This window comes from Dermacentor variabilis, chromosome 1 (assembly GCF_050947875.1).
Source record: "Dermacentor variabilis isolate Ectoservices chromosome 1, ASM5094787v1, whole genome shotgun sequence".
NCBI classification, from domain to species: Eukaryota; Metazoa; Arthropoda; class Arachnida; order Ixodida; family Ixodidae; genus Dermacentor; species Dermacentor variabilis.
Window position 1 is genome coordinate 149,603,066 of NC_134568.1, and position 19,929 is coordinate 149,622,994.

General features: G+C 45.5%; 2 protein-coding genes across 2 annotated transcripts in view; one reads left to right on the forward strand and one right to left on the reverse strand.

Moving 5' to 3' along the window:
* Positions 1-11,977, reverse strand: part of LOC142586269 (uncharacterized) — a 163,737-nt gene extending 151,760 nt beyond the window's left edge. Inside the window, exon 1 of the mRNA XM_075697520.1 lies at positions 11,584-11,977. Within this exon, the coding sequence (XP_075553635.1) occupies positions 11,584-11,617 (34 nt within the window). The 5' untranslated portion in view covers positions 11,618-11,977. The remainder of the gene's footprint in view (positions 1-11,583) is intronic.
* Positions 1-19,929, forward strand: part of Abl (tyrosine-protein kinase Abl) — a 236,793-nt gene that overhangs the window by 8,018 nt on the left and 208,846 nt on the right. The gene's annotated exons all lie outside the window — the stretch shown is intronic.

A 19,929-nucleotide genomic window follows, 5' to 3' on the forward strand; every position in this document is an offset into this window, starting at 1 on the left:
ATGAAATGTCGTGTCTTGTCCTCAAAACGCGCCGTTATAACCATGTAAATAAGTAATATCTTGCGCGAAACAGGCACCCACGAATGGAATACACATATGGGCAGAAAAGGCGCTAGCTACCACTTGTTTATTTGAAGTAAATGGATGAAGCTTTGTCGTTGCGTTCTCCTTTTTGTCCCGCCGTCGATCTTCAGGAGGAGACTTTTCGCTACCGCAGTGAACAGCGAGCAGGGGAACTCAACCGCCTGTATAGGCGAATTACTTGGTTACCAAAACTGTTCTGCATGAGATAAGGGTACGATTTAAGAAGCGCACGCTGCAGGAAAGTATTGTCAGGCAGCTGAAATGTATTTATTTATTTATTTATTTATTTATTTATTTATTTATTTATTTATTTATTTATTTATCTATCTATCTATTTGTCAATACCTCAAGGGTCCCATAGAAAGGGTGGTATCGATTGCACCGATGTTGATCATGCAGATGAGTCTGTTTGCCCGATAACAGTTTTTGGAGCGCGGGCGATCACGAATGGGTGCAATTTCGTTCGGGAGGTCATTCCTGTCACGTGCAGTGCGCGGAAAGAAACACTACAGAAATGGGGTGGTGACTCAGGGTTGCCAGATCGCTCCAACCACAGGTAGCCGAATTGACCTTCGCAGTAGCCCAAATGTAGCCAAAAGCGAAACTTTGCGTAGCCCAAAATTAGCCAAACAGCTTTGCCTTTTTGCGAAGTCATTTCTTAAGCGTATTGAATTAATTTTCGGCGAGAATACCTACGTATTAGTTTTTCCACCCATGACCACGCATGACCTCCGCGCGCATCGTCACGGAGGCCATATGCGGCACGGAAAACAGATGCTGCACGAGCGCAAGAAGTGCAGAAACGCAGACATGCAGGCAAATTCATGATAAGGCAAATGCGGTCTTCATTGCAAATGCACTATTTTATTTTTCACAAAGCACCAAAGAATCATGAAAAGAACAACACACAAATAGCACCGCGCAATAAACACGCTAAGCAATGGCATGAATTCAGGCGTTCAGTATTATTACTTAAAACTCATGATAATTTCTCTTAACACCACACAATGCACTAAATGAAAAACTACAAAAAATTGCGAGACAAAGTCTAACACAATAGATGGTGGTTGGTACAAAATATAGTACGATATATATGCATAAAAAAGTATACGCTATGATTAAGCATCGCGAGCTTACTGCGAAGTGTAACTGCTTGGTCCGTACAAAATGTCAGAGCTGAAACGGGACAAAAATTCTTGGCCCGGTTTAAAATCCTTGCAGCAGCCTCCGTTCATGGCCGGGCCAAACTTCACGTGGAGGAGCGTTACCAATGTCGACATTATATTTAGAAGGTCGGTTTTAATGAGGGAGTCCTGGCTGAACACTCGTTCGACGGCGGCATTTGATACGGATAGTGATGGCGAATACAGGAGGAGGGTTTGGAGTTGCGTAGGGAACGGATGGCTGTGGTGGCTGTGGGACAACGGAAGAGGATATGTTCTATTCGGAGTTGGAGCAGGGGCAATTTGGGCAGGAAGTCCGAGCGAATTGCCACGTATACATAGGCGCCATGCGGCAGGCAGAAAATTCGGCAAATTTCGGTTAGGCTCAGCTCGGTGTTCGCCCTCTGTCCTGGCGCCAAGGTCACCCGCGGCGCACCGTCAACGGGAGCTAAAAGCATCTCATGCTTAAAACGTAGGACGCCGAAAGCTCACATTTGGAGACAGCAACAGTCTATGTTCGCTGGCGCGCGCGGGTAGCGTTCGTTCGCGGACGGAGACGTGTTTCCTGAGGCCAGCTTTCTTAATTAAAATTATCAAAAGGCTGCGACCCTTGACCTTCTGACATGCATATGTGTTCTCTAACATAGAACTTGCAAATTTTGATTTTGTAGCAGACGCGCTCAATTTCGTTAATCTGCTGTCGTCTGCATTTTGATTCCAGCGTGCTTTTCATTTGTGCTTAACTATTTTTACTTTATTTTACACAGGAGAAAGATGTAGCCCAAAAATAGCCACATAGCCAAAAGAAAAATTCTGACGCCAACTCGGACAAAAAGTAGCCCAATCTGGCCACCCTGGGTGGTGCGGGCACGCGTTGTCGGATCACGGCGTTGGGATGACTTGTGCGATGGCCTCGGCGTACCGGTTGAATGAGGTAGTTTTCTCGCGGAGCGGAATAATGGAATCTGTGGTAAAGTCAGAAGCGTGAAATTGGACAGCTAGAAACGAGAGTAGACAGTTGCAACCGAGATTTTAGAGCGTAAACGCTATAGAGCAGTAGGAATAGTCAGAAAGGACAACTCTAGTTGCAGGGTTCTGGCCTGATTCCAGAGCTTTAGTGAGATTAGTTTGGTGAGGATCAAAGGTGGCGCATGCATATTCAAACTATGCCGCACAATAGTTTTATAAGCAAGTAGGTTTACAGAGGATGGTATCATGGAAAGGCTATGGCGTATGTATCCAAAGGCTCGGTTAGCGGAGTTTATTATGTGGTTATACGTAATAGGGGTTGGACCAAGAAGGGGTTGGACCAAGGTTGGCTTTGGAGAGGTGGATACCTGGGTAGTTGATCGAACTAGCAGAAGTTATATTGAATTCATTAGCCACGTAAGTAGGAGAGTGAGGCGTAGCTTGGGCACCAATGAAAAGGAATTAGTAGTTTCTTACTAGTATTCAGCGACATCAGCCAAGTAGCACCAGTGCTCAATACGCGAGAGGTGATCCTGTGGAGAAGACACGTCAGTCAGGTTATTCATTAGGCGGTAGAGGACGCAGTCGTCTGCGAGAAGATGGATTTTATATGTGACAATGAGCGCAATGTGCTTGATGCATATTAAGTATAATAGAGGCCCGAGAGCGACGCGCTCGAACGCACCGTGCAGAACAGGGGAAGGGGCAGATGTGTAGTTAGCATATACGAACTGCTTTAGGTTTGTTAGAAAACCTTAAATCGAGCTTAACGCATCCGGGTGAAGGTTTAGAGGTGAGAGTTTGAGGAGAAAACGAGAGAGAGCTACTTTACCGAATTTTCTTTCAAAATCTAGAAAAAAAGCGAATCGACTGAAATGTTACGGTCGAGGTGACAATGAACGTCATGTAGAAATAAAGTTAGTTGCATTTCGCAAAGGCCACGGCTTCCGCAGTGAGCTTTGTGAAAGCCGGGCTTGTTGGGAGGAAAAAACCTCATAGATGATAAGAAGTTCGCAACGTGAGAGCAGATGCGGTATTTCCTGACTGCACATATGTTTCGTATTCTTCAAAACATTAGCGTTTATACCGCCGATACCGCATATTCATGAATTTTTTAACGAGTCAATAGCATTCACAAGTCTTTCTGACTTAAATTCATTTCCATCCATTCGCGGAAAATTGAAATACAGGTAATTTGGAAGTTCATTGTTAGGTCATTAGTAAAAATAGGAAAAAAAACGGCAGTATTCAAGGCAAATGGAACATTTGAATCAGGAATTGGTGATCCGGAAGTGTTAAGAAGGGAACGAGAGTTTTTATCATCGGGTTTTACAATTTTCCAAGATTGCTTTTGATTACTGAGTTACTGAGCATGTTTGGGAAAGTACTGGAAAAATAATTACGTTTAGTTTGCACTGTTAATGACGTATATTCTTTTACTTTAGCATCGTATTTGTCCCAAGCTACCTGTAAATTTAAGGAATTGGCTGAACAAAACAGCCGTTTTCTTTCTTATTGTTTAGACGTTTTAATGCGATGTTGAATCAAGGAGAACAAGGTTTTTCACTCACAGTAATTGTACGAATGTGCAGTTTCACCAAGCCATGCACCTTGAACTTAAAAGGAGACAAATGGATTCGGTAGAGTGTTGATGGTATACGTTGAGGTAAAGTCATTATAAGAAACTGTTAGGTCGTGATTCATGTTGACGTAATTGGCTTTATCTTAGAGCGTTAGTAATTTCGTCTTTTTTTCTGCTTATCAGCATATCACAACGAAACGCAGCATGGATAACATCGTGACCACTAATGCCGGTAATTTAAGAAAGAGAAGGGAAGTTATCGGGGTGTGTCGTCAGCAAGAAGTTAAGAATGTTGCAAGACACCTCATTTACGCGCGTAAGTTGATTGTGACAGACCGAAAGCAAAGCACGTGTTTATGAAGCACGTGTTTATGAATATGACATGTTATTTCTTTTTGGGCACCAGGCAATGTTATACCAGTCAATGGATGGAAAATTGAAGTTTCCGAAAAGAAAGGTAGGGATGTTAGGATAACTCAGTATTACTCTGCGCAATGTATCATGGAAATCAGATATAAAGGAGCTATCAGAGCCTGGGAGGCGGTAACACACTCCAATGAGCAGTTGTGGTGTGGTGGCATGGCTGCATACCCAAATCATTTCTAAAGGTGTTTGCACGCTCATAGAGGAGCATTTTAGTTGACGATGAGTACGCCGGCACCGCAGGGGCCTATATCCCTGTCTCTGCGAAGACATTCAAACTCCCGGGTAGCTTTCATATGATCTCAGAATCTAACAACGATGAATTGAACCTTGTTTCAGTTATTAGAACGACGTTGCCAGAAGACGCATAGGCAAGGCAGCTTAAGGAGTCACGTTTAGGTATGAGGCTACAAACGCTACTCTAAAAAGAGATAGGTCATGTTTAATATGCTTAAGTATTTTGAGGTCCTGTGCCGTTAGTTGCTAGTGGTTGTGCTCGACAACAACTTGAGTAGCCCCAAGTCTGTGCACTCTTTCGATGTCGCGGGTTTGAATATTGCAATTGAAATCAGTATTTCTTTTTTTGGCAGTGCTCAATTATTAGCTCATTGGAATTTCGCTACGTCTAGTTTTGTTTATCGTTAAGAACGCAGAAAACTAAGTTATATCTGCGGAATCTACTTTCTCTGCAGTCAACGCGGGCAGTCAGCTCAGACACCTGAAGACTGCAACCATTGGTCACTGTCTCTATGTTTTATAATTGCACGTTCACGACGTGGAAAGACGAAGTAGGATTCTACCTTGTCTAACTGACATGAATATCATCAAACTATTTATCGTTTTCAGATTGCCGTTATTCTGATGTAATTTAATTCAGTCAGCTACTCAGGCGTAGCTGACTGCCCAGGTTGCAGTACTCTGAACATTTTAAGTAAGTCATCTGATGCGCTAGTTAGAGGGCCGGTATTTGTTTCTATATCCCCCGCTCACAAAACTACTTTCATTAGCATGCGTGTACAGTCATATATTACACGGAAGGATGGCAGTCATCTCAGCAGCACGTGTAATGCACAAGAACTGGTGCATTTAGCATAAAAGCATAGGCAATTCATTGCCTGCATTGCGATGAAATGGGTCCAGTTCGGGCGGCCCATTACCAACGTGTCTCCGAGAACGCCATGTCAGCCACTGATTGCAAACGTTAAGCCTTGTCCGTAAAGAAGGTAAACGTTAAGGGGTTAAGCTTTGTCCCCATAGTCTGAAGGCAATTAAGGTTTCATTTACATTCGATCTGTCTTACAATGTTGTTCCGCAGTGTTCAGAACACAAACCTCTGCTTTTGACTGGCCACGTCTGTCGTAAATATTTCTCCCGCGCCAGAAAGAAAAGAGAACTGTAGACGTACGATTCTACCCACTTGAAGACAAAATGTGAAAAGGGGAATAACATACGTTTGTTTGCGGTCAGCACGTCTCACATCGTGCCCTCCGTCGACGATAGGTCAGTATTCCTCTGCGTTATCTCAATGGTGAGGTGTTCTTGAAACCCAGGCAGACTACACGAAGGATACATGCGTCATTTATGTGACTTAAAGCACGAAGAATGGGATGCGCAATGCGTAGAAATTGTTCAATTAAACACTAAGCAGGGTCCGCCTGGAGGAACACCGGCGAAGCGATGGATATGAATGCGGATGTCCGAGGTGCACATGCATATAGCTTAGACAGCATTGAGCATTGTCACAGGTTGGTCCTGAATAATGGTTATAGTCTTTGCTGCCGGACTTGACGCATCCTTCGGCATTCTGAGACAAACTCGAAGAACATGGTACTGAATACTATAAATGGCATAGAAGTCTGTCCTGTCCGGTTCGGAGATCAAAGGTAAACGACACCGTAAGAAGCCAAAAGAGTCTTGTAGAACTGCAACACGCCCAGGACTTTCCTACGAGAAACATTAGTAACTGAGAAGTTTTCACGAGTCGCTTCATCAGAGTTCTCGTCAAGGGTTCATGAAAGGTTTTGGCCAATTATAGCAACCAGAAATTGGGTACTTGACATGAGGCCATTCACTTACAAGTGAGAGCAACTACTGCACATTCATTTTTACTGGACACCCGCATACCTTGGTCGCGTAGACGCGGCCAAAGGAACCACCTTCTGGAGCCTCGTTTCGCAGACGAGTTTTATTGCGATAGCAATTATATGGACATTCCAGGCACATGTATGTCGTCGCCGTCGCCGTGATGTTCCGTATAAAGTCCAATGGCAATAACAGCGTCGCCGCGCGTCGTATGCTGTATTGTGTGTGCGAGTTAAGGACGCGAGGGAAGCCGACGATCGCTGCTCAATCTGGCGCTCGCGAAGGAGAAAGCGGAGAGAAAACGCACCGTCTTCCATCGCGCGAAAGGCCATGGGGGATGGAAGGGAGGAGGGTGGCGTTGTGCTCCAGCAGCAACAGCGTATTTCGCGTCCCGCGTATGGAGCCGCGTTTACATGGAGGCGACAACTGGCGCATCGCATCGCATCACATCAACTTTCTAGCGCATCGCATCCATGTAAACGGGCTTAATGCGCTAGGAAATCGCGTCACATTAATGCGCCAGACCGACGTGGATTGAGACGAGTAAGTCGACTTTCGCAATGCATGTAAACGCGATCGCATCGCATTAGGAATTCTGGGAAATTGAATGTGCTGCTGATCTGCTGCGCTCGCCGAGCTCCAGCGTGGCGTGGCGCCGAACGCGTCTGAAAGCGCTGCTTGACCTTCTACGTCAGACACCAGACGCTCGCCGAGCTGCGGCGCGGCGCCGGAAGCGTCTGATGCGCTGCTCTGCCTTTCGATGTGCGACACCGTGCGCGCCACCATCGCACCAAGGGTAATGCGCTACATGTAAACGCTGGCGCATCGCATTACTCGTGATGCGCTAGGAAAGGTGATGCGCTACTGGCGCATTCTGTCGCATTCATGTAAACGCGGCTTGGGAGAACTGACGATCGCGACTCAATCTCGTGTGCGACAGGAAGGAAAACGGGGAGGCAGCGCGGGAGAGAGGGAGGGGGGGAGCAGTTTCGACTGCGCCAACAAGTGCGTACTCCGCACGGTCGCGAGAGCCGTATCTCGAAAGGGATCTGCAAACGGCTCATACCTTTGTGCGCGCTGTGTTCTCGCCGCTCTTGCGTTGAACGTACAGACAGCACGAAGGTCACTTCGCTTGCTGCTGCTGCCGCGCTTGTTCACACTACCGTTTTGACAGCGTGTGCCCACGCTCATGGAATCTGATGTGCTCATGCTCGCTTGTGCGAGCTGACACCATTCTTGTTAATTCAGTTAGTAAGCGAATGCTTCAAAGTTTATACGGTCGATAAAACTACTATCCTTACTTCTGTCTACTAATATGCTATCGCAATCGATGCTTGGGCTTTCAAGCGAAACTGCGTCTTTTTTGTGACTCCCGAGGCCCAACATGCATCTTCTTAATTGTTATAGATATTTCAACTACTTTAAATAGGCACTGGACAAGTCCGAAATCTGTAAGGTTCCGATGGGCAACGCCTTGCTACTATAACATTAAATATTCCATGGCAATAAACTGAGCCGTTAGCACTGATTAAAATAATTGAGTAAGGTATGACGGAGTCGACTAATAGCTGACTCTCACACCTCGGCACCACAGATGCATCAGCTCGGTCTCAACTCATTTTCTTTGTTAACAATTTCTTTGTTAAGATGCATGGGAAGTACAGAAAGGCTCTCGTTATGTGCCCACCGAGTTAGAATTGAATATTGTGCTTACGCTTAAAATAGAATTTCATATTCTAGAGAATGATGTCGCGTATTTTTTATTCATGCCATCAAAAATAGAGTTGCGTCCAACAAGTAAAAATTATTGAAATAAAAAAAATATGTAACGACGACTTTGAAACTTCGAACTCTGAAGTTATTTACCCTGCTTTTATAATAGAATTTCGAGGATATTAAACCACCATTTTACAGTTAGCATGCATTTGAACATACGTATAGTTCATGAGAGACTCTCAAAGCAACATTGAAACGATAGCTATTTAGTTTAGAGCAGTGCGAGATATGTCGAAATTTCCCGTTTAAGCTTTTATGTCAGGTATAGTTTGATGCACGCGCAAGTACAAATATCAAGCACAATATTGATATCTTTCTCTTTCCAGAGAAATGAAGTTGTAAACGTTTCGTTTCATTTTTCACGTTTGTTTGTTTGCTTGGTGCTTTTGAAAAACTTCGTAAAATATTTCAGCACCCGTATCAATATTGTGCGATCCTCAATCCAACCTGATTTTTTTTGTCTATGTTAATTGAAGTTGGTTCATCATCATCATCAGCAGCAGCAGCCTATTTCATCAACCGATTACTTAATAAGAGTATATCTGCAGTTCACGTGTCTTTGAATATAAGAAACTCGAAGTTTGCGTTGAGCTAGAGCTTCCTCTTAGGGCTCGAGAGAGAGCTACACGCACGATAAGATCCCATGACAATACCGTTAGCCAATGTCCTCCTGTTGTACATTATATTTCAAATTCCCTTGACTTCAATTCAATATTAAATCGGAAAGAATTACGTAAAATATTCATCCAGGTGTGTAGTATGCATGTGTAACCGCATGAAAATTATTTAAGCGTATTCTTGCCGTTAACATTCAAGTAACACAAGTTTTTCTAGACCATGGTGTCGTCACATGCGACGAAAAGCTAATGCGAAGTACTTTTAGAATACCACGAGCAGACACGAGAATTTAGGATGCGGCCTCAGTACAGCAAGCTACGGCGGAATTTTACATCTTCATCTCTCTGTTCATGCCATACAAAAAAAAAAATCCATTTTCAACGTGGCAAACGTGTGTATACGGCTACTTCGCCACGTACGTGAAATCTGTTATTTTCAGTAGCTAACCTTGGTATTTAAGCAACAACAAAAAATTATATATTAGCACCAGATCAGTACATAATAAAGAAACAACTCGAAAAGCGATTATGCCTTCAAGCGGTCATCGTGTCTCGTGAGGAGGTAGGGCGGCTTCAGTAGACACATCATGACACGCTATATGCAAGAAAATGTGCGTGTTCGCTGCGAGTTCGATCACCGTCCAGCAAAAACGGGCGTTGAAATGACCAACGCGTGCTCGTAGAGCAGTATCGAAATGAAAAGAAAGTTTGGTGACGAAAACAGGACGCGTATACGCAACCACAAAACGCATTCTGTGATTCGAGTTGGCCGAACTGACGCCGGTCGTGCGCGGTTTAGCCACCCTGGTCACGCATGGAAAAGGCGTTGTCCTGAATAGACTTCGTGCCCATTGAATTCGTGCGTGGAGTGGGAAGAAAGAGACAATAGTTTCGTAGAATGTTTTGTGGTTTTCACTGGGTCTTAACCCATATCAACTCGCTTATGTTGACATCAGAAAGCTGAGCTATACTTCTTATGTCCGTTTTTTTTTTTAATATATACTCTGGCAGGTCACTTCATCATGAGCGCGTTCTTCTTTCTTTTTTGCTGTAAAGAGGGGTAGCGGAATGCTAACAGCGCGCCAGTATTGTAGTAGTGTGTGAGCAAATCCCCTAGGGTAAGAAATGTATAGCCTCGCGCTAGGCGTATATTTGTGCCACATATCTAGATCAAGGTGTCTGCGTGTAGGGCGAGAAACGGCGAACGATATTTACTCGCCTCTTTGTAGTGTTTTCACTCCCAATGAACGGAATATGTATCGACACCTGCATGCTGTCCATCTTTTCTTTCGCGGGCCACTTATAGCTTTCTTTTTTCTAAGAGGCTTCAACTGGCTTTAGCTCCTTCCTTTCTTTCCGTTTTCCTTCTTCTTTTTCTTTATATTTTGCGACTCCATCTGAGACCCACTGTTAGACTTTGCAACGTGTCTTGAGAAATGTATGAGTATGCACAAAAATCGATTGCTCAAATTGTTGCACCTCAGGGAAAAGAAGTTTCATTTGATGTTTTGCCCTAGCAATTAGTCTCTTATCTGCTAAGATTGCTAACACATCCACTATTCATTGGCAGGAATGTTTTATTTACTCTTTACCCATATCTTGTTTACGCCCCTATGCAGCTTTTTTTTTTTCGCTTACCTAATGCTTTTCTTTCTTTCTTTCTTTCCTTCTTTTTCTTTCGATTAAGTCACGCCCACCTGAGGGAACGGAAGTACGACTGTTCCTTGCGTGCATCTCGCTTACTTTCGTAACGGCAGCAAAAAAAGAAAATGCGAAGTGGCAATAAGGTTAAGTTATTTGTACGTTATGCATGACCCGCTGTCTTTAGTTGCGAGGATGCGCGAGTCCGCGCATGGGTGACATGAGCAAAAATGTCATAGCATCCATTGGGACGCTCTAAATAAGGCGACAAAAACGCATCCAAATTCCACTCAATTCAAGCACCTTACGGAGCCGCGCATGCCGAGAGCGACCAAATGAAACCTTTGTCGAAGAAGCAATAATCTCGACGGACTCATTTGCGTAATCAGCCGAAAAAGAGGGCATGTCCTTGTAGACGTTCGAGTAGAAGGCATGTGGAAACGTTCGTCACCGGTGCGGCCTGCAGAGTCGTTACGTGTAGATGGAGTCGGGTGACGAGCACTCGTTTACGTCACAGGTAACCTGGCTTCATTCGTTTGCTGCAGGCAACCATGGTTTAAACTTGGCCAAAGGTGCCTCAAAAGGGGCTTCGACAAGCCGCTTAAGTAATGTATGACGCAACGTATAACGGCAATAAGAGCAAGCCCGAAGGGAGAATTAGAAACGAGATTTCTTGTGGTATGCGGCTTTTTCTGCACACAGTAACAACGATAGCACTAGTATCGATTATGTGCCGCAACGGCCGCCCGGCTAGCGCCCCCCCCCCCAAAAAAAAAATACACTATTCTTCAGAACTGCTCTCTGCAACTCGCACACGCGAGTCGTTGACGGTGCCTGTGGAAACATTCGGCCTCGTACGACAACGTTGGGGGACACATGATCAACATCTATCTCATTAGATGCGTCTCGCTTTGTCAACAGAGTTCGCGATTGTTACGAAGACTAGCAGCCAAGGTTACATCGTAACTGGTGGCAACTTGTCGAAGAATATTTTGACCAGCAGTCTCTTGAAAGAAGACGAGCACAATATGAGTATATGTATAGTTTACACAATAGTGGGTCCCAGAAGACTGCTGCGCGCGTTTTCCTGTGGCCCGTTTCAGCATCGTCTCGATTTTCCATTTCGGTTACACCGCAAAGAGCTGGCATATCTGACCTTAGATTCCGGTTTTGGCTATGTTACGAAGTTCCTTTGAATGCCTCAACACAATGCACGTGGTGGAGTTGAATGTCCAGTAGCACTCACCATTGTTGAGCGGGCTACCGGCAGATCTGCTCATTTTCGGCGTGGTTGGTCTTCTCGGTCGCGATGAAAGCGGTGCAAGGGACGGGACAACGCGGCGAGCTGCGTGTGCCGTGGCTCACTGTTCAAGGAAGCGGTGGGCGGCATGTCGGGTGCATATATATGCGCAAAGCAGCCCGTGCGAGAGACATTCGTTGCGTGATCCCTGATGCGGAGAAGCGAGCGCCTTGACCTTGCGAGCGGCTTCCTGCCAGCGTGACGGCCGGCCGCGGCAACCCCCGGAATTGTGTATCTGGGACCCGTCACGTATGCACCGCAGAGACTTCCATGTATTTTTTAGCGTGGTAACGCAACGCGACTGCGATTAAGTAGGTATGTGGGAGCGGCTCCTTTTCGCGCCCGATCACTTGGCAAAAAACAGCGCGCACAAGAGGCGCGTATTGCGGGCTTCCGGCCGAGTTCAGACATCCGCCCAGCTGCCGACAAGGTCTCCGCGTCGGTGGCTGCACTGAGGGATCCGCCGCAACGCGCTTATCACTTGGCTGGTGTGATTGCGCAATATGCCAACTAAGAGACCCAAGTGCGAAGCGTCACCCCTATAACTTACTTACGGAATAGCAAACGATAAGTAATTACGAGCGTTTTTATTGCGCCTACATAGAACGTATATATACGGAATGAAATATTTTTTATCGGGCCTTTGTCACTGCTGGCCCCTCCAACAACACGTCGTAATCTATCATTACGTGTCGCATTGAATTCAGAAAAACAGTTATCGAAATAATGAAATCGAGCACGCGACAGGGGATATTAATCATAGAGCTCCATGCTAGGGAATGCTATAGAGGAAAATCACTGACGTCTGCGCGCGCCACCGGTTGGGTGGTTTATCCGGCGTGGTCTATGGTGCATCGCATAGTACATGGATTTGGTCCTGCCTTATGACTTAGAAGGAGATCGCCGATTGTTATATTAAACTTATTGAACTTCGTATCGCTCGCAATATCGTATGGCAATTAGTGTGATTAGGTTTTTAATTTATACCATTGGATGGTGTACATAACATTACAAACCAATGTAATGGTTTCGAATATAAAAAATTATTGCGCGTGGTAAATGATTACGCATGGTTACCCATAATTACTACTAATTAAGGTTGTCATACCATTTACCATCTTCTGTATTACTACTGACGTCATACAAAACGCTGATCACGTCACATTGATTTTTGGCACCACTGGTTGCGGACTACGTCGGCTTTTCTGCCTCATGGCAGATATAATGCATTGAAACTTAGTGCATAATGGCTGCTGGAACGCAGAACTCTTATTATATGTGACATGCCAGTTAGGACGCGCGGACGCTGGAGAGGAAGGGGAGAAATGGAAGTGGTCACTACAGGGCTACAAAAAGTGACCGCGTTTTTTTCGCACAGCGCAGACTTGCGCGTAACGAATTACATGTAATTAATTTCTTCTGATCAAGTTCACATCTTGTTGGTTTTATAATTGATCAATTACTTCTTTTACTCGGTGAGTTTAAGTGTAATTCAATTACTTTCTTCGGTAACAAATTGCATGCATCACGTTGTTTACGAGACAAGCTCCAACAGACGACACAGCTTTGAGCACGTAAATTTGGCGGGAACTGCAGCAGAATCACTGCGGTCGCGCACGCAGCAGCCTCGTGGATTCGGATGTCCTTTAAGCCCTGCTGGGCGCGCAGAATTTATTTCCCCAATGTCCACCGGATGTTGGCCGACGAAAAGAAGCGGCGTCGCTGTGGCTCGGCAGAGATGGACACCTCGGGCGTTAACGCCAGCAAATCACGTGCGGACGACTTTTCAGGCTTTCATTGACCCTACCAGGAGCGCCTACTCCGAACCCCAGAAATGATGGAGCACTGCACATCTTAGAGGAGAGGTCTCAGACGCGAGCATAGTGGCATTCAGAAACGTCAAGTTTATGCAAGAGCTGTTCGTACAACACCGTCCTTTTCTCCAGTGCGCGCATATAGTGAGTTTTTAGAGTCACTGCTGATATCATCACAAGAAAGCGAGGAAGGATGACCGATGAAAATTTTCAAAAACAATCATCAGCGAAGATGAACAACGTGTGAAGGGCTGCAGAGGACGCACTGAAAGAGCCAGGGCAGCTCGTTCTATTTACTGCATTTGCACAATGTTAATAAATGTTCCGAGAAAAGTAACGTATCCGTAGTAATCGAATACATTTTTCTAATTTCTCAATTACTTTAGTTTAGCGGGAGAGTAATTGGACGCTGTAATCAACTGCACTTCTGAGGGACGTAAATTTAATTGTAACCGGTTACTTTTTTTTCTGTAACGTGTACTAGTCAGGCACAACCAATTTTAACAGGCACATGTACGGTATGTATTGTCGTGTAGAGAAAAATGGGGCGCGGTCGAACCCTAAAATTTTAACATAAAAACAAAGATATCAAGCTAGTAATGTTCGTATATATTGAATCATACTTTCGCTCTTTAAATGCGAAATTTGAAAGGAACCAGAAACGAAGGGCACCATAGCAGAATGCTCACCAACCAAAATCTCCCTATTTGTGTCTACACGCGTTTTCATATCATATTTCACATTTTCTGTGAAATGAAGAATTTATTCCTTCTTTTACGCGTGTCAAAGAGACGACCTAATGGGGAAATATATAGTTCAAATAGAGTTGCAGGGTAGCAAACCGGACGCGTGTCTGGTTAAGCTTCCTGGGTTTCCTTCCTTCCCTCTCTCTCTCTCTCTCTCTCTCTCTCTCTCTCTCTCTCTCTCTCTCTTTCGCTCTCAAAAGCACTTGTTCTTGGGCTAGCTGCTGTGGTCTGCTGACCATTACTTTTGCTCGAAAAGAAGGCATTCGCAAGAAAGACACGCCAGACATGCAAAGCACTTTGTGGGTGCTGTGTGTTCTTCTCGACTGTGGCTTCTTTTGCGCCACTCTTCAAGTAATTTTCAGTGAAGGAGAAAGCCACACATAGCATATTCCATAGCAGATTCATCTTCCATCGTACGTGAGCCCCATGCAGCCCGTACTACATGTCTACTCAAACAACGTTCCCTCGGATCAATCGCCGATCATCACTGCGCATACTGCGTACAGTATAGATAGGTACGTGTACCAGCCGTCATGTAGGTTCCTGGTGCTAAAAATTGAATTATGGGGCTTTCCATGCGAAAATCACGATCTGATTATGGGACACGCCCTACAGTGCGGAACTCGGAATTAATTTTCACCATCTGCGATTCTTTAGCGCGCACCGTAGTAAAACCTGCTTTACGCTGCTGATCCCGAGGTATAGCGCGTTCAATCGCGGCCACGGTGGCAGCATTTCGATGGTGGTGGAATGCGGAAAACACTCGTGTACTTAGATTTAGGTACAAGCTAAACAACTCCAGGCGGTCAAAGTTATTCTCTCTCTATACGGCGTGCCTCCTAATCAGATCGTGATTGTGCCACGTAAACACCAGAATATAATTAGGCAATTTTAAATCTAAGTACACGAGCGTTTTTCTTTTTGGCATTTCACCTCCATGTAAACGTGGTCGCCACGCCTGGAATCGAACCCGCGACCTCGAGCTAAGCGGCGCAACACCGCAACCGCTGGGCTACCATGCGGCGTGTCCCTGGTGCTTCGTAGAATTACTGATCGTACTCTCTGCTGTGAAGTACCCTGCGCTCAGTACGTTAGCGCAATCTGGCACCTATCCAAACCTGGCTGGCAGTTGCACGGCGAGATTCTTCCCTAGTGAACCCTTCAATGAAGTGGAAGGTTCCCTCAGACGGTCGTTTATACAACGACCCGTCCGGCCGCCTACGTAACACCGCGCCGCAAGACAGCAGAATCATGTACACAACTTGGCTATGGCATTCAACATACTTTCTTGCATGGTTTCTCTTGCATTTTTTGGTTACTCTTTATTTCTTGATTCACCGTTTCTCTTTGCAGAGGCTTTGCAAATTGTTAGGAGCACAAAAGAGAAGCGTGACTCCTGCCTTATAAGCGATCTTTCTTTTTTTTTTAAGTTGTGCGACACCTGCTTTGTACCTCTCATAGAAAATGCCAGAGGTCTTCCGCTTTTGTATGTTTCATTTCAGCGTCTTGAGTTTCTGACAGTAGCCCCTATAGGTCGTTGTATAAACGAGTCTGATGGAACATTCCACTGCATTGAAGCGTTCTCCATCCACTGTAGCAAGTGCAAGTGTCAGCTATGTTTTGATAGACTGCACGATAATAGTGAGAGCAGAGAGCCTGGGAAATATACGAAGCCTTTCCTATGCACTCAAAAGGAGACATGTGCGGCAGCACGCTCTTCCTGGTACTGCGTCAGAAAGAGATGTTGCATCTGTCGCGGTAATTCTGCCTAGTGTTCCCCATTCCTCGCGTTTGGTCTGCGCGCTGGTCCAACAAATTTCTGAACTATACACCAACCGGCACGAGTTTCTACATTCTTGATGCTCATTTCATCTTGATCGGTCTCTATGCTGCGCCCTATCTCATCTTTCTATTCCCTCTTTCCTGACCCCCAGAGCAGGGCAGCCAACCAGACGCATTTCTGGTTAATATCCCTGCCTTCTCTCCGCTTTTCTTCCTCCTCCTTGTGTGGGCAATCGAACAGCGTATACGTCGACCTTGTGGCACTCACAACCTGTAGTACTCGGCTCCAAACGTTTGTGATCAAGAATTATTTCACTCCACCGGATATTTACTATGTGCTTTATATGGCGCTCTCCTAAGGCCATGTCAAGAGGATGCGCCGTATTTTGCTCTTTGAAGCATGCCGACAAGCACAGTTCTACACGGACTGCCTTCAAGTTTTGTATGCTTCTATTTGCAACCAATTTCGAAGCGAAAGACTGTTTCTACGGGACATTAGTATATGTAACCAGACAGCAGTGTTCTAGGCAGCAATCTCCCCGTTCACTGTGGCAAGGGTGGGCCAGGTTTTGATAGGTACCTGATGGCGCAAAAATACCCAGAGCGGAGCGTCCGGGAAATATATGAAGTCGTTCAAAAAAGGGCACATGCACGCCATCCTTGTTACTGCAGGAAAAAGATACATTTCATCCCTCACGATGGTTCTGCGTCGTGCTTCCAACCCAGATATCTCCTTTCTTTGTTGTTTTTTGGCCTATATAAATTGCCAAGACAAGTTGTAATAAACTCACACGGTTGTTATTGGCGCAACGTGCATGAGTGTATTATTTAGTCTTAGTGTTGGTCCTACAAATTTCTGAACAACACAGAGCGTTGCTCAATGGGCTCTTCTGAATAAGACAAAGAATTCCGGCAGTGATATTTCTTGGGAGCTTCATTGGTGTCCAAGGTTGCTTCACCGCCCATGTTGTTTGGCGACGTGTACACAGTACTCCCTCCACGATATGCACCGGCAATCTTCCATAGTGCTTTCTGTCAACGATCAAAATACCACCAAGGAAACCTACATATTATGTCATCGTTGTCACTGCCCACTGCCCACCTTATCGTTGCTAGAAGTTTTCCGTTTCACAACAAAATTTCCCAAGTTCTACAATTCACAGCAAAACGGTACTGCAGCGAAGGCTACCAGTAGCTTCAGCTAGTTAATAGAGACATCACGTAAGTGCACGATGTTCCTACGCTCCAGGTCCTTCTACATCAGAGCGTCGTCTGTTCACTAATAAGCAGAGCTTCGAGTGCAGCCCCGGACTCCATGGCGCACCTCGTATTTCTGACTACAGTGACTCATTATTGTGAAAGGGAGTAAAAATTGGGGGCGAGGAGTTACGGAGTCGCCTTCTGTCGGAGGCGCCTCCCTTGCGTTAGTATGAGGGATCACGCGGCGCACTCCTCATAGGTTTCGCTTACGATGCTCAATAAAAACACCAAGCGGCAGCCCTCCTGTACATTTATTTAGGTACTCTTAAAACAAAGGAAGTTTTTGACTGTCGATTTAAAAATCTTGGGCAAACTGAAAGCACAGAATCGTTTACAGACGCTATCTCTTTACCGAATACGTACATTGAACGCCACTGCGCGCGGTCGCCGCAATGGAGTCTCCCGAACCAGTTTCTTGCGTGAAAGGTAGGCAAACGCTGAGAGTAAGCTATGTGAAATATGTTATTATAGTGGGCTGTCTGTATAACCAAATGGGGCATAACAGAGTGAAGCCTCAATGCAGCGATCACACGGGTTCGCAGCGACCGACTGTGAGTCTGCATATATGTCCGCGCTCAATGTTTTGCTTTCGATATGTTTCGTTTTCGCACCATGCCGTGAGCTTTAGGCCGCAGAATATGAGCATTTGACAGCACACTAGCAACCATTGTTGCGTGGACGCTATCAGAACTGTTCAAAAATAATTTCGCTATAGAGACTTAGACGCCTAGCGACTGTGATGTGCCGTCGCGACGATTCAATCTTTTTTTTTCTTCTAAATTCTTGGGCGTTTCGATACTATTTCTCAAATTGCGTCGCACTGCATGTTTATTGGTCTTCTCCGCGCGCGATTTCCCGCTGCTTCTCCTTTTGTAATCCAGTACAATAATTCATAACACAAACATGACCATGTGCCATGCCTTTTTTTAATGTGCTTCTTACCGTTCTCTTTCCGTTCCAGTGAACTTGCCAGTATCTAGCATCTGCAAGTTCATAGACCAAACCGTCATGACATTAGCCGGACAGCGGGCGCGGGCGAGCGCCTCAGTGCGCGTTTTCTGCTACTCCCCGAACATCGCGCAGTCCCGGCGCCGTAGCAGAAATCTTCCTCGCGTCTGTGCTTGCTGCATATCCGAGTTATAGCCGATGGCTGTCTGCCGGTTCTAAGTTTCGCCAGCCAAGCTTCACGCAGCTGCTTAGCCTGTGGCTACGTATGAATAATGCTGACACCGGGCTCCGTTGCGTGCGTCCGGCACTGCGGCACCGAGCAGCAGCCTACCATGCTGCACACCTCCAAAGGAAGCCACTGCCAATTACAGAACTTTCAAAGGTTGTCAAGCAGACACCCAAGGCGGTAAAGCCTCACCACTTAATCAGAACCGCGACGCAGGTGGGACATTAAACTTTCGTTTTCAGCTCGCTTCGGCGCTTCCGAAGCAGCCGACGCGGCCGCTGTGTCCACGTGATCTCTCATGCCACGTCACGCCGACGGTGGCGCTAGCTTTTCCAGTGGTGGAGCTCACCCCCAATACGCTGGTCGTAACGCTCAGCGCAAGCAACAAAAAAAAACTATTTACAAGTGTTGCATCTCCCACCATCCACTGAGTGAGCCTTGATTTGAAACCCCTGGCTATAATAGCCCTTGACATGAAAGCGAGCGAAAAGAAGTGGAAAGGAGAGATGAGTCTCATATTACAGGAAAGATAGAACAACCTTAATTCAGTGCAAATTTTGTCTATTTTGCTTCCTTTCCTTTATGCCCTTCCCCGGTTCAGAGTAGTAAACCCGAAATTCGTCTGGTTTGCTTCCCTGGTTGCCTTTTCTTTCCTTTTCTTTTCTCTCAATTTGTGAAAATTATTTACCCAAAATTTTCCCTCTTTGATTGAAGCGGTTGGTATATCATTTGGAGGGAATTAAGTGCTCCATTCTTAATCGCTTTTCACCGTTCGAATTAAATGTAAGAATCTCCCTGCCTCTGCGACAGCAGCAAAATGTTACATATGCGGGCAGCGTTGTGCTTGCAAGGTGTCGAAGATTCTCACTGGTTCACGCTAAGGGTGAACGCGGGGTTTAAGTCGTGCAGGAGATCCGCAAGCCTTGGGGAAATAGTAGAAGAGCCTCGTTTACTTTGTATGCGACTGTTTGGTTTCTAGAGCAGGGCTTCTTCTCGCCGGCCTTTTGCTGCTTTTCAGCGTGCCTGAACGTGCGACTGGCAGCAACAGGTTTCCAGCAACACGCGTGACGGAAGCGCCCCTTGTGATTTGAAGTAATCCGGATTTTTATCTATAAGCGATCCATGGCCACGCGCTCCGTCGTTGAACGAGCGCTAGTCAGCGTGCACCGCTACACAGACTACATTAAATTAAGAGAACAGAAAACGGGAAACAGTCTGTACTATACCACGGAAAATTTTGAGATTTCGCTTTTCTTTTTCTTCAGGTTTTGAAACACCGTCATTGGTCATGCATGAGGACGGGCTCTTACAGCGAAGTCATCAATATTCATTTCACAGGCAACAGTCTGTAATCTCTTCTTAGGCCACTCACGTTCTCATATATCATTAAAGTCTTGACAACGAAGATTATGCATCAATGCTTTTTTATAGATTAAGAAAAAAGGGTATATATATATATATATATATATATATTTGTCCCGCAAGGTTGCTTTGGTCGGTTTAAAATATCGCTACA